Raw genomic sequence first — 15,831 nt, forward strand, 5'->3', positions numbered from 1 at the left:
TTGTGAATTTCTCCTCTATGGGATAGAGAACTGAAAATCTCTTTGGAGGGAGAAAATGCTTATCCGGGTGATCCCATTCAGCAAAAATAAGCTGTTCTAGTAATGCATGGACAAGAAACGCATGCAAAGGCTGTAAAGGTTTTAAGGAACCCAAGGTAGAAACCAAGCTTTCAGCAGACTCCGTTAAGGGTAGCATGAAAGTAGAACAAACCATCTCCGTAAGAGATTGTATCAGCAACTTCTCAGATTGTGAGGCTACAAAAGGTTGATCTACCGTTGTTTCCTCCACAGAGGAATCATCGGTTTGTCTTTCCTCCTGATCGGCTGTGGTTAACACCTCATCCTGTGCCCACTTCGTATCCATTTGAATGCAGGATGCGATTAAAGCCGCTAATCTTCCTTCCAGACCCTGCAGGGTGGAGGAAAGAACATCTTCAGTCACGTATACAGGGGCTGAAATGTGAGAAGCAGTTGCACGATCAATTTGTTCCAAAGGCTCACCCTGGCTTGCCATAATTCGTAATTCAGACGAGGATGACAGCGTGGAGATGCGACTCGAGATCCTAGCGCCTGGGGGGCTTTTTGAAAATGTTCCCACGCTCGTGCGCGGCGGCTTTCGGGTCTACAAACCCAACACGAGGGGGGGAGGGGGGAGAGGAGAGGCAGAGCCCTGTCACCAGTAGGCAAAAGAAAATACCACAACAATAGTAAGAGTCTGAGCAAGAAACTCAGGACCTCCGCACCCCCCCGCGGCGGGGGGTACACCGCTGATGTTCCCCTAACCCTCCAGTCCCTTCAGGGGGGAGAAAGAAAGCATTTGGAGATTTCTTTACCTGAGAAAATCCCCCTGCGCAAGCTGCTGCGACCACACAGAGACTGACTGAGCTTTACAGTGAAGGCAACAGATTAAGGTAATGGAGAATTAAGGCATGACAACATTTTTTCCCTTAAAGAAGAAAGCATAGGTGGACTTTTTAGTTCCCAAGTTTCCTCCCTTACCTTATTCCCGCCGCAAGATTTGCTGAATTAACAGACAATCCAACCTTCACCCATCAAGGAGGGCTGTGTTTAGCAAACCTTTAAGGACCGGGTCCCTTAATATCGGGCTTCCACTCCCTTGGACCTGTAAAAAGCACCCCACCAGGAAAGCTTTAGGTTATGTAGCATGACCAAAGCTCTGGGTCCCGGGGTCCAGCCCTACAAAGAGGGGCATTACAGGCAAAACCTCGTGCTTGGGATACGAGGCCCAGGTACCATTCACTTTGGCCTCAGTGGCACTTTGGATGGATCTGGTCTATGGAGGCTATTTAAATTAAGCATAGATCCCTCCTGGAGCTCCTCAGAGCACATCTTCACTCATGACCAACACCTTAGACACTGGCGAAAAAACTGATGTGCTCCTGGAAGGAGGAGGGGTTATATAGGGAGTGAACTTCCTGGATTAGGCATACCAGTGTCCATCACCTGAAGGTGGCCTATAACCCATTAAGTAATTACTTAAAGCTCTGTGTCCCACGATGTACGATAAAGAAATATATTTTTGAAAACATTTTTACTTTACAGCTTTTCTTCACACCTGCCAAAAAACCTTTGCGTAGTACAAACAAGAATGTAGTACAGAAGGTTTACAGAGACAGAAAGAGAGAGGGTATAGGAGTCCAGAAGCCATCACAGCTTTACTTTTAAAAAGCAATGCATTTTAGAAGGGGTCTAAAGAAGCTATTTTCACAGTAGCCAATTTTTTTCCCATACTACACTACAAAAGGTGATTTTGACTGGCTGCCACGTATATCCATAGTAATATCTTTTGCAGACACTTTTCAGTTGTGAAACCTTATTCAGATGTCATTAACTGTATATATAGTAAACAAGCACTGGTGTTAATTAGGCTGTGAACAAATCAAGACCTTTGCCAGATAACCGCCTCGGTTGCGTTCCAATACATATACTCCTACTGTCTTCCTCATCTTCGGGTGGTCGACTCAAATCGTCCCATGCACATTTGGCACTGACCCCGCTGAGGTTCGACCCTTCCGTTTCAATCCCTTTATCAACCCTCTCCTGCTTGAAAATGTAAGAGAAAAAAAAAAACTCTTTTGTAAATGTATTCTTAAAAATCAGAGGCTTCAAAATCATGGCCTCCTTGATGCTTATTTTGGGAGGCTTACCATAGATGACACATTTGAGATTAAAAAAATAAACACAATAGTAGATAAATAAATCTGGAAAACATGAATGGTGCATGCACACAGTCATAAGAGGGTAGTAGAGCATCTAGAGCCCCCATAAAAACTTTCCCAAGACCCACAGCTGCTGCACATCAACTATAAGATGGAGCTGCATGCAGTTATACAGGTTACATAAAGCACCCACACAGACATATGTTCCTAATGCACACTTTCCGCATTCTAAGCGAACATATGTGCGCGTGCATGCATGCGTGGGTGCTTGACGCAGCCCCTGGCACATAACCACACAAGGACATATCTTCTAATTGATGAGCAGCAGCTGCAGGTCTTAGCTCTAGAAGCCTTATGGCCCACTTGCGCATGAGCCCTAAATAAAAAACAAACAAAAACAAGGCTACCATTTTCTGTATTGACAAAAATATAAAAACATATTTATAAAATGCTTGGTATACAGAGATTCATGTGACACTTTCTTTAACAAAAGATTCTCCAATATTCAAACTATAATGCATTTAAACAAAATTGTGAGGATTCAGTTTTAGAATGCTTTTAGCTGACTACATAGTATTTACAGATAGATACCCAACATCATTTTCGGACCATACAACTTCATCAGCTCTTAATCTGCATTACAGGTAGAAGTGTGTTTTTAAACACTTTAGAAAACAAGTTAAAAGATTTACTTTATTTTTTTTTTAGTTAATGCACACTTGAAAATCTATTTTTTTTCTTTTTTTTTGTTTTATAGGAATTTACGGTCACTTGAAGTCACCACCATGTGATTCAGATATGCGTGGAGTTATCCACCATGCATTAAATCCACCAAGTCAGTAATATTTAATTTCAAATCAACCCTGCCCTTGAAGAAAAGTAAATACTTGCCTCTCTATCCACCAATGCTGCTCCAATCAAGAGAAATAGCCAGTTGAAATCTACACTACTGGAGTGGAAATCTCCTGTGTCCTCAGCAACGCTCAGTGGTTCCTCCCAGTGAGCACCGCAGCATACACAGAAGACGCTCAGAAATGTAAATTTCTTCAGACCTCACTCTACAATGCCTCTCGATCAGAGAGATCGGCAGCATAGGCATTAGAAGAGGCAAGTACTTTTTTTTTTTTTTCAGGGGCACTGCTTATCAATGTAATATTGGCTGACAGGGTTGCTTTCCTAAATAATGAATGAAAAAAATAAAAATAAATAAAAAAACATGACCATTTGAGGGCCTGATTAGTCTTTGTTGGGCAGAGAGACCTTTAGGCCTCATGCACACTGGGCATTTTTTCTGCTGCTTCTAGGAGCGTTTGGCTTTTTCTCGTTCCTGCCTGTAAACGTCCCTGCATGTTAGCCTATGTGTCCTTGCACACATAGGCATTTAGAGGCAGAACCCCCCCCCCCCCACGGCCAGCGCATCCAGGAGCAGCAGAGTTGTGGCAGGGAAAAAACAAAAACAAACATTCAATGCACCTAAAATCATGTAAATGAGCCCTAACACTAGCCACATTTAGCACCTGAGCGTTAATTTCAATGGCTAGAATAAATTATTCTGGCCAATGAAATGAATTATTGCCCAAGTGCACTGTCAGTCACCGGCTCTCTGCTCTGCCCCTCCAGCACTCACTGAAGCCCTGGGCTGTGAAGGGGGTGGGAGCGGCCTGCTCAGTCTCCCAGCGGCTCACTGAGAGGCCAAACCAGGTGTCTGTCAAGGTATCTGGGTGGATCCCAACTGTAAAGTCAAGACTCTGCGACTCAGCCTGGGTCACAGGAAAACAGGTCAGAATGAGCTGCACTCCTGTGATCCTTAGGCAAAGTAGGGCCAAAAAGAGCTTTGCTCATACTCCTCCTTTAAAAGCTTCACACGTCAGTGGTTGGAGGACCTCTGCTGACACCATACACACAAAAGCAGTAAACATTTTAGTGTACACCACCATTAAATCTTTCTGTGACCTTCATAATTAGACATACCTGCAAATGAGGGTCAATTTCAAAAATGGTCTCCCCTCTTCTCATATCTGTTATTAACCAAGGTCCTCCCGCTCTGAATAAAGAAATAATGTTATTTTAAAGTTTTTTGTGTAACTCATAATAAAGCAAATCATAAGATAAAAAAAAAAAAAAAAAAAAAGTTAGAAAAAGGTTAAAATGGACCAAAAGTAAAAATGACACCCATCACTGCCCTTCACTAAACCAAGCTTGTCTTGCAGAAAAAAATGAATCCCATCCAACTTTGGTGAAAGGGAGATGAGGCGCTCGAAAAGCCAAGCCTACCCTTAAATCATCTGGTCCCAGGCCACCACAGGATCCCAGAGTTTTCTTCAAGACTGTCAAATGTTTCAGGATTTCTGTTAAAGTGGTTCTAAAATCTAAAAAAGTTTTACCTTAATGCGATTGTAAAGATTATTTTACAAAAACAAGGGTTTTGCACAGAGCGGCCCTGATCATCCTCTTCTGGGGTGTCCGGTGGAGCTCCTAGCTCCTCCTCTTCATCGTGTCTCTCCTGCGGAGAGATGCATTCCATGGGGGCACCCATGCGGGCGCACTCCCGAGTCATGCTGCTGCGTCCATCGACACAGACAACAAGACTTGGCCCAGCCCCCCGCCTCCCGTGTCACTGGATTCGATTGGCTCCTGCTGTTAGCAATCTATCCAATGAGGACCCAAGACAGCGGCTCAAGCTGCCAGGCTCATTGCTGGAAGGATCGGGTTCAAATAAGAAAAAGGGGGGCTCTAGGGGGCAGCTGTAGCACAGAAGGTTTTTCACCTTAATGCATACAATGCATTAAGGTGAAAAACCTTGAGGGTTTACAACTCCTTTAAAGTAAAAATGTAGGCAAACCCCCCCCCCCCATTTTGGATAGCTTAGTAAGGGAGGGTTATATCCCCTGTATTTTTTTTTTTTTTTTGCCATCTGTGTCCTATTGCGAAGGTTTCTTCACTTCCTGTCCCATAGCCTAAAAAGAAGAGAGGATATCCCTGCAAATTAAGGGAATTCCTTGGGTAATCCCCAGGTCACCAAAACCAGAGTCCCCATTGGAAGATTTCCCCTCTATTACTTTTCTGGGGACAGCCCAAAATTTGGAATTTTCTTTTACTTTCGCTTTCAATTATAATGCTAAATAGGACAAATAGAGGGTACATTTCCTTAATGGGGGCACAGACAGCAATAAAAACTGACAGATGTTTGAATCCCTCTCCACCCTATCCAAAACAGCAAAAAATGTTTTGCCTTTAGTTATACTTTATTGCAGTAAGGTAAAAAATGTTTAGGCATCAAAATCCCCCCCTCACCCCCCTTTTAATTACATGAGCCCTTCATTCAATCCAGTGCTGTGATCATCTGCAGCATTTCTCTCCCTGGTCTCACAGGCTTTGCTGAGGCAGCATGAGCGATTGGCTCTTGCTACTGTCAAAGGCCGTGATGAGGGAGTGGGGGGCGGCGGCGAGGACTGTCTGTCTACAGACACAAATAGCAAGGCTCGGGAGCGAGCCCATATGAGTGCCCAGCGGGGGACCCGAGAAGAAGAGGTTCGGGGCCACTCTGTGCAAACCCACTGCACAGAGCAAGTATAAATCTTATTAAAAAAAAAACAAAAAAACAAAAAACAAAAAAAAAAAAAAACAAAATTTACAATCAACTTTAATTTATTTAAAAAATGTACATCCTTTCCAATTTGCATGTGAGAGATTAGTTTTATGCATACTTGTTATAGAAAAATGATAATAAGTGTTGTCTCTCTCTACTGTGTAATGTACAAAACTTTATATTTAGTATAACAAAAAAATATGGATGGGCAAGTGAGTAAAAATTTAAAATGTTATATCAACAGTTACTTAAACCCCGTCCTACTGACTGTACGCATATAGGCAGCCTCACAGAAGTGGGTCTTTTCCGTGGGCCATGTATATACGCATCTGTCTTTGTGCTGGGAGCGCCTTCGCACAGTGCTCTGCCAGCACAGAGACTGCACTCTCACTGAGAGCCCCGAATCTCCTAATGATCGGAACCCAGAACTCCCGATTCCAGGTCACCCGATTGCTGTAATAGCCTCTGATTAGCTATAACAGGGATTAGTCACTGAGCGCCCCTGTGTTTACTTCCTCTTCTGAATGAAGAGGGATTTGCACTGTATCTTTCTTTTCTTGCAGGAGAGAAAGATATACACAAACAAAAGTGTGTATAAGTGCTACTATTGATCGCAGAGATAATACATACGTGTATATTAGTAGTTGTTTGTACCCACAGCAGGATCAATGGTGCGCATTTTGCATTTTCTTCTATCCTGTCGAAAACACACCGACACTAACAGGCACTGATACGAATTTTAAAAAACTGTTATGAATAAAATATGCTGACCGTGACCTTTGACCCTGACCCAAACACTAACCCTGGCAAACTTGGATGTGGTTATTTTTTTCTTACTTTTATTTTTTCTTTATTTTTAGTTAATTTTTTTATTTTATTTACATCTTCATCTCTTGCAAGGAGAATAAGATAAAATGCATCTTCCTCTCCATTCAGAAGAGGAAGTAAACACAGGGGCAGGCTCACAGTGATTGATCTGCGATCAGGTGGTCCGGAACTGGGAGTCCCGATCGTTAGGACAAGACCCAGGGCTCTCAGTGAGAGTGCGGTCTCTGTGCTGGTAGCCCACTGCGCGGCGTGCTCCCAGCACAAAGATACGCATATATGCAGCCCCACGGAAAAATGATCCACTCCCGTGAGCAGCATATATGTGCATGATCAGCGGGAAGGGGTTAAGTACAATTCAATGGACCTTACCAATGAAAGTGCCAGGACAAATTGTCCCTGCTGGCCATAGCAACAAAAATCTCAAATTCATCGTCCAAACTTTCTATCAGGAAATGACCACATGACCTGAAAGGTTGCTATGAGCAACAATTTATTCCTTTATAAAGGAAAGACCTATAAAACATTCTATTTTACATTATTGGCTTTTTTTTTTTTTTTAAAGTCTGGCTTATGTTGCTGTAAATAAACTGAAATAGAAAAAGATAAGTGCTCAGACAGAACACACCTGTAAACCATTCCCTTGAACACATCCCAATGGAAGTCATTTTGGTTATGAATATTTTATATTTGATTATTCTGTTCTGCCTAGCTGATTTGGTTTTGCAGAAAGGAAAAACAAAACTATAAGGGTTAGATTAACCTTAAAAAAGTCTACCAGAATATGAAAAACCGATAGCCACTATCAGCCCACGAATAAAAATTATAACATAACAGCATTTGTTGTTTCAATAAACAGGTAGGAAACCTCTACTTACTAGTGTCGTTTAAACATAACGGAGGAGGTTCACGCTCAAAAAAAAGGTACAAAGGTGACCTCTTTGGACTACATGGTTTTATAAGCCTAGCAGGCAGTTTTCGGCACGGTTCACAGTGTTAAAGAATGATCAAATCTCCTACAAGTCTGTACTGTGCTCCCTAAAACATAGCAAACCTACAGTGACAGAACAACCAGGATGATTTATTGCTTGCTTGTTGGGGGACTGCATTTTATCTATTGCCTTGGTAATATTGTATAAAGCAGCTATTCAGCTCACAGTGAAAGCCATGCTACAAACCAGACATTTCGCTCAGGGGTAACAGGGAAGTGTGCGACAGATAAAGGGGCTGTTTACAAACCTGTAGCATTAAGAGTGGTGTCTGTTCTTTCATTTATGGGCCGACCAAATATTTTAACTTCACCGAGAAGCAAGTCTGAGCATAAAGTGGTAGTAAAGGCAGTACTTTTATAACAGAAAAGACCATAGAGGTCTCTTCAATCATAAATGGTCCCCTGCCTGCCAGCTGGTAATGCAATGTGATGTGGGCCGCATATGCGCAGCTCAGACCACATGTATGGCCTGCTCTGTGTGCCACAGATAGAACTCCCGCATGCAGACTTTCAAAACACGCTTACTTACAGTGGTACTGTTCGAAGTAGTTCTAGTATTCCCTGCCCATTCCATTGCTGAGCTGCATGCAATTCTTCAGTGCAAACACCAACTATCTAAAAGAATAAAATAAAGGTTATACAAATGCAGGAACAGCAAGACTGGCCATACATACCCCAGCATGTGCAAACAAAGTAACCACCCTATAGAGGTAAGCACCGACATGAGGACTAACCAATCAAAACACTGTAGAAGTGAGCATTTATAGGAGAACAAACAGTCTAGAGGGGTGAGCTCTCACATGAGGACTAACCAATCACAACATTCCAGGGGAGAACTTTTTTTGGGGGGGCACGGCAAAACCGCCCGCCAAACCCCCCATCACAATCAATTGCATCCCCACCCCGCAGGCACTCGGTTGTCAGCCCATCCAGCCTGGCACTTAACCCATCGGCTTCACAGTGGTTTCCCCTGCGTCTTCTGCTCCTCCTCCTCAGCCGCCAATAGGATCGCTTTTCCTCTCGGTCAAACGGGTCTCAGGAACCGCTTCCTCATTGGCCAGAAGGAGAATTAGGAAGACAACAACAGTGAATATTAATTGTCACACAACTGGGGGGGCACAGGAGGTAGTGCTCTGCGCCCCGAGCTCACCCTTTTTTTAAGCCAAATTAAAGCCTCTGGCTTCAATCATGTACAAAAAAAAAAAAAGACCTCATTAGAATCCATGCGTCTGGCGCTCCACATATAGATTAGGGGTCGGGATGCATAGATTAGGGGAGGTGGCATCCCGTATGGGCTGCCACTGCCAACCTGTGTGTTGGACTAGTGCCATTTTTTTACCCCAGACACAGTGACATACACACGCTACTGTGCTTTAGAAAGCACAAATTTTTTCAAAAGCAGCTCACTGCAATTTTATGTACTTTATGGTGCACTGGCATGGGCCCTTTCAATGAAAGCGCTATAAAAAGAAGTACAATTCGCAAACACAAAGCTAAAATGTTATGTCTAATACTCACATAAAGGCAACTATCAGCTGTCATTTTGTTGCTGTCTTTCACAAGCAAGGCCACAAAGCGCTCAAGTCTAACAACATTAATAATTGTGTTTCAGGGGCTGAAATTGGGAGGACTGACCATTCAAATTAGCTGATCTCCTACCCTGTTATGTATGGGGGCTGACACTACTGGCCTTCCCCTGCTGCAAACATAATAAGGGTCTAAAAAGCAATAAATCTTAGAATTCTATTGATAAACTTGTTCTAGGTCAACAAATCAATATATTTAAAAATGGAGTTCCACCCAAAAGTGGAAGCGCCGCATTAAAGGGGTTGTAAACCCCCCTTTTTTAAATAACAAACATGTCATACTTACCTCCACTGTGCAGTTTGTTTTGCACAGAGTGGCCCCGATCTATCTCTTCTGGGGTCCCCTGGCAGCACCGGTAGCTCCTCCTCACATCAGGTGTTCCCATCGGAGAAGCGCTCTCCTTGCTGGACACCCGTGCGGGCGCGCTCATGTCCTGCTTTTGTGTGTATTCACACAGAATGCAGGACTCGGCCCCGGCGCCCATGTGATTGGATTTGATTGACAGCAACGGGAGCCAATGGCTGCGCTGCTATCCATCTAACCAATCAGGACACGAGACACCAGCTAGAGCTGGTGTGCTCGTTCCCGGCCAGAGAAAGACAGCGTTCAGGTAAGTAAAACGGGGGCGGGGGCGTGGTCTCGGCATGCAGCGGTGAGGACGCTTCTCCCTTGAGCTCCGGCGCCGATCCCGCTATTACTGCTTTAATCTGCACTTCAAGCAAAATTAACTCACCGGGAGAGATGCGTAAGAGATCGGGCAAATCCCTGCCGAAAAAAGGCGCATCGGTGGGCTCCATAAAACGCTTCCTGGTCGAGCCAGAGGACCAACAAGACACAGATGACCTAGGCCGCTCACCACGCAGGGCGAGCCTCAAGGTTGGCTCCGCCTCCCACCACAGGCCCGAACACAGACGCCGCTCTCCACGGGCTCGGAGGGAGAGGAGAGCCTGTCACAACGCTCCGATGTGGCGGCCCTGGTAGGCGGACTCCCTACTAAGACGGAGTTAGCGGCTATGCTACTGAGGCTGGAACGAGCAATCAAGAAGGAGGTATCCGCAGTCCGGGCAGACCTCTCCCAGGTATTGGACAGAGTAGAGGAATCGGAGCAGCGCCTGGATAGGCACGCATCCGCCATTAGGCACCTGCAGACATCCACTCGCTCACTCGCCATAGCACACAGGATGGCCTTGTATAAGATCGAGGACCAAGAGAACCGTAATCGGCGGAACAACATCCGCATCAGGGGCCTTCCCGAAGCCACCGGGGATGAAGAGCTCCTTCCATCCGTATGAGGTATTTTTAACGGCCTGCTAGGCCTAGCTGCGGATCGCCCCTTAAAAATAGACCGGGTGCACAGGGCACTTCGGCCCCGAAACCTCGCAACAGATACTCCGCGTGATGTGATATGCAGAGTTCACTATTTTGAGGAGAAGGAACTGATCATGCAAAAGGCTAGAGATGCTAAATCCCTGGACTTTGATGGCGCATTACTCTCTTTTTTCCCCGATCTGGCCAGGGAGACTCTGGAACGTCGCAGAGCCCTGCGGCCTTTAACCGAAAAGCTACGCACAGCTTCAATCAACTACCGATGGGGTTTTCCAGCGGCTCTAATCGCTCACAGGGATGGGAAGACAGCAGTTCTAAGGTTCCCGGAAGACCTAGATAAATTCTGCATGGATATCAACATCTCACCTCCAGAACTTCCAGGATGGCAGGACACCATCCCACCCCTACCTGGCAACACAGAAGCAAGATGGCAGAAAGTTGAGCGTAAACGCCGCTCCTCGGTGAATGGCTCCCCATCCCAACCATGTTAACTGGAACTGGCAGTTTATGTTTTCTCTTTGCTACAACTTCTTTGGCCTGATGCTCCTGTTCATCTTGAACCGCAAGTATAACACTCCTTTATAACCACACCTAATGTATACCATGTTGCGGTATAGCTAGAGCTATTGACTACATGTGGGTCATTAATCACACAAGGGTGTTCGGACATAAACTGGGTACCTTACCCCAAGCATCAGGAACTGCAATTTTTCTCCTTTTTTTCTTTTCACTTTTTATGTTTTTACGTTAAAAAGTTCTCAGATTTATGCACTTTCTTCGCACTTACTATGATACCGTATACTAAATGTTTAAATGGGACAAAGTCCCTGTGAGGTTTTTCAAAAAAAATTTTTTTTTTTTTTGTTGTCTCTTTTGTTGTTTGACAGACTGGCGCCGGGGTCATGGGACGACTGACTCTCCACGTTTGGTAGAGGTTGTCCGATGGCTGCGACGGTCCGCTCCCCCCACGAGGGGCGCCAGGTGGCTCGGCGTTCTTGTGCCTCGAGCCCTTTACGGGCGGTGGGCGCAGGGATGCTGGTCTGCACGGCTACCCCTCCTCTGCACTGCAGTCAAATGCGCGCACATGTTGACCATGATTTAACATGGCTTGTGCAAAACTTATTACAAAATGCTAACTGTATGTTTTTTCTTTTCATTTGCTCTCCTTCTTGCTCTACCCACTCTTCCTCCCCTCTCCTGCCCCCCTCTTCCTGTCGCCCCCCACTGCCTCAGGTCCCACTCCTTGGAATTAGATTGTGTGCGGTGCTCCTCTGCGGATCCCCATGGCCACAGTGAACTTACTATCCCTAAATGTGAGGGGTCTTCACGCCCCAGGTAAGAGACACAATCTTTATAGGGAGCTGGATCGTCTGCATGGTGACATAGTCTTTCTGCAGGAGACCCACCTCACACATACCACCTCTGTAAAACTTTTTTCACCACGATATCCTGTCTGGTATTATAGCTTATCAGAGATTCACAAAGCCAAGGGAGTGGCTATTGGGTTCCGCGGAGGGGTATCCTTTAAAATGGAATCCATGCTTAGTGACCCTACTGGACGCTTTCTGTTCCTCAGGGGCAACCTGGGCGGCATGTTATGTACACTAGCAACTTTATATGCACCTAACCGTGACCAAGCCGGTTTTATTACCTCCACTCTCAAAAAATTATGCAACTTTGCACGCGGCTGTGTCATCCTAGCCGGAGATTTTAATACTCCTTTAGAGCCCAGCATAGACACTTCCCAAGGTAAATCTTGCATCTCACAAAAACGTTTGTTATACATACGTAGACGTCTATTTGACTCACAGTTGACGGATGTTTGGCAGATTACACATCCAAAAGAGAGAGATTACACTCATTATTCACATATTCATCACAGCTATTCTAGAATAGACCTCTTCTTCATAGATCATCACCACCTATCGCTTGTTATTAAAGCCGAGATTGAAACATCCCCCATAGCGGACCATGCCCCGATTACACTCAAACTTACAATTCCATCAATGCCCCGTAGAATTACAAATTGGAAACTTAATGATACTCTTATTAATGAAGATATTGACAAAAAAATGATTGGTGAAGAGTTGAATTTATATTTTAAAGAAAACACGCACCCGGACACATCCCCTGGGGTACTTTGGGAAGCCCACAAGGCCCATATACGCGGTAAACTTATTGAACTTGGTTCCAGGAAAAAGAGAGAACACACACATCAACAAATGGAACTGATATGAGACAGCAACACAAAGCCAGTCAAGCACAAGCAGTACTTCACACTTTAACCTTGAAGAGGGAGGAACTCAAGGCCCTACTCCATATGGAGCATAAACGACACACACGCGTAGTTGCACAGCGTTTTCATGAGTGGGGTAATAAACCCAGACGGCTATTGGCACGATCGTTACAACAGAAAAAAAAACGCCTCCTTCATAGATAAAATCAAAAAAATATTTAATCTGACCATTTAGTACACGAAACGTCAGCTATAGCCAAAGAATTTCAAACATTTTATCAACACTTGTACCACGTTCAAAACACGGTTACAGACCGTGAAACACGGAAGACCCTAATACACGATTATCTCTCACAGGCCAACTTACCCATACTACCATCAGACACTTTAGATGCTTTGGAGGGGGGGGGGTTTACTGCCTCGGAGTTTCGCATTGCATTGAAGGCCATGGCCAAGGGCAAAGCACCTGGGCCAGACGGCTTCACAGTCTCCTACTATAGAACGTTCGCAGATATTGTACTGCCCCGCCTGACCTCATATGCAAATGCGAACTCTGCTGGAGAGACCCTAAGACCTGAAACTTTGCATGCGCACATCACCATGATACCTAAGATAGGCAAGGATCCCAGCAACTGTGGGAGCTACCGCCCCATATCCCTGCTGAACTTAGATGCTAAGCTATATGCCAAGGTCATTGCAAACAGACTCATGCCTCTAATTCCACGTTGGGTTTCTACGGACCAAACCGGATTTATCCCCGGCAGAGAGGCCCGTGATAATGCACTTCGCACCCTGTCTTTAATAGACTATGCGGGAAGATCCTCCCAGTCCACCCTTCTACTTTCAACAGATGCGGAAAAGGCGTTTGACAGGGTGGACTGGGAGTATCTCATGGCAACACTATCTCAGCTGGGTATTGGCCCCTCCCCCCTTTTCCACATAGCTGCCTTATACAATTTCCCCACGGCCCAAATACAGGTAAATGGCACTCTGAGTGAACCGTTCACACTTTTTAATGGTACCTGTCAAGGCTGCCCTCTTTCGCCGATTTTATTTGCGCTATCCTTAGAACCCTTTCTTTCGACGGTTAGACATAACCCGAGCATTCACGGAATCACCATAGATAACATTGAACACAAGTATGCAGCTTACGCTGACGATATTTTGTTTTATATACAACAGCCCCTCATTTCTCTTCCTAACCTCATGTCAGCCTTCTCCCAATTTAGTGTCATTTCCAATTTTAAAATTAATATGTCCAAATCCGAAATACTAAATATCTCCGTACCTCCCCATATTGTTTCTCGACTTAAACAATCCTTCCCCTTTAGCTGGCAAAAGGTTAAAATGAAATACCTCGGTATATATCTTACCCCCAAATTAACATCTCTATTTCGCACTAACTTCATACCCCTTCCTAATACAATCAGATCAGATTTACAAAAATGGACTCAACTGGCGCACTCGTGGCTGGGGAGGATTAGTGTTATAAAAATGAATGTCCTACCCAGGTTGCTATTTATGCTCCAGATGATACCCCTTGGAATCCCTGCAGGATTCTTCACACTGATCAGCACACTCATAAGCAAATATGTATGGAACAGAAAGCGTCGCAGATTGGCCAGGGTCCTCTTTGTAAGATCCAAATGCCAAGGGGGCTTAGCACTGCCTAATGTTAAGCAATATTTCCTAGCTATAATTTTGAATAGAATTTCTGATTGGAAGTACCACAAGGACTCCAAGATATGGGTTCACCTTGAAATGTCATTAAGCCAATCAAATTTCTCAACCCAAGTTTGGATTCCTAAGAAATACAGGTCTCTTGCCGCAACTACATCTCCGCTCACACATTCAACCCTCATGGTATGGGACTACCTAAGTAAATTACATAAATGGCAATACAACTCACCTCTTATGCAACTTACTGGCCATGATTATTTTCCACCTGGTAACATGGAACCTAGATCCTTCAGCTGGAACATGGGTAACACACCTCTTCTACACCAGGTTACCACTCCGATGGGCATTGTGCCTTTGTCCACACTTTCACTCAACACCCTGGCCACGCCTTTGGAACACTGGAAATACCGCCAATTGAAAGCTTTTGTTGACTCTCTCCCAAAACCGTTTCGGACTACGTCAGAGCTCACGCCTATAGAGAGAGCCTTTTTGGATGACCAACCTGTCGTGAAACCAATCTCTCACTTCTATCAGGCATTACAGTCTTTATCACCCACAGGACACCCTTCTTTTCTTGCCAATTGGGAAAAAGATCTCCATAAGGAAATATCAGAGGCACAGAGATCTACTATCCTACTAATGGCCCATACATCCGCAACTGCATCCAAAACAGCGGAGGTGAACTACAAATTGCTTACTAGATGGCATTATACCCCAGCAGTGCTCCATAAGACTTTTCCACTGTCTTCTCCTTTATGCTGGCGGGGATGTGGCGAGAAGGCCACACACGCCCACGTATGGTGGTTCTGCCCATACATTCGCCCATACTGGCTAACTATCTTATATTGGATAAAAGAGATCCAGGGTTTTGAAATACCCAATGACCCATTGGTTGTACTGCTTCACTGTACAGGCTCACCAGCAGGAGCATATAAAAAATCTATAACGCCACATTTACTTAATGCTGCAAAAGCATTAATTCCACGTTTTTGGAAACAACCAACCATTCCATCACTTCGCCAATGATTACTGGAAGTAGATCTCACATACTACATGGAAGACCTCACATACTCCCTTAGGGATAAATCAGATCGGGTAAAGAAAATATGGTCCTGCTGGTTCACCTTTAAATACACCACTGCTTACGCAGAAATCATGTCAAAAGGTAAATAAATGAAGGTACAATGTGTCTTCTGTTAGCCTTAACATGCTAGGGAGTGTGTACCGAGGCAGACCCCCCCCCCCCTCCTCCCCCTAACCCTACCCTTTTCCCTCCTCACATCTCTGGCTCTCTGCAACTACTCTATCCTTTTTCTTTTCTCCCTCTTCTCTCTCATATTTTTTACCCTTTTTTTTTCTCGTTTCTTTTCTTTCCTCATACCGAGGTGTATATTGTAATAGGATATTCTCTGGTGGC

At 44.7% G+C, this 15,831-nt stretch overlaps 1 protein-coding gene across 3 annotated transcripts in view; it reads right to left on the reverse strand.

Moving 5' to 3' along the window:
• Positions 1 to 15,831, reverse strand: part of SUFU (SUFU negative regulator of hedgehog signaling) — a 95,610-nt gene that overhangs the window by 48,731 nt on the left and 31,048 nt on the right. For 2 of the 3 annotated variants that reach the window (XM_073596149.1, XM_073596147.1), the window contains exons 5-7: positions 8,115 to 8,200; positions 4,152 to 4,224; positions 1,908 to 2,064 (exon numbers count right to left, since the gene is read on the reverse strand). In XM_073596149.1, the coding sequence (XP_073452250.1) occupies positions 1,908 to 2,064; positions 4,152 to 4,224; positions 8,115 to 8,200 (316 nt within the window). The remainder of the gene's footprint in view (positions 1 to 1,907; positions 2,065 to 4,151; positions 4,225 to 8,114; positions 8,201 to 15,831) is intronic. The other variant, XM_073596148.1, reaches the window with a different exon arrangement.

The sequence above is a fragment of the Aquarana catesbeiana genome, linkage group LG08 (genome assembly GCF_042186555.1).
Source record: "Aquarana catesbeiana isolate 2022-GZ linkage group LG08, ASM4218655v1, whole genome shotgun sequence".
Taxonomy (NCBI): domain Eukaryota; kingdom Metazoa; phylum Chordata; class Amphibia; order Anura; family Ranidae; genus Aquarana; species Aquarana catesbeiana.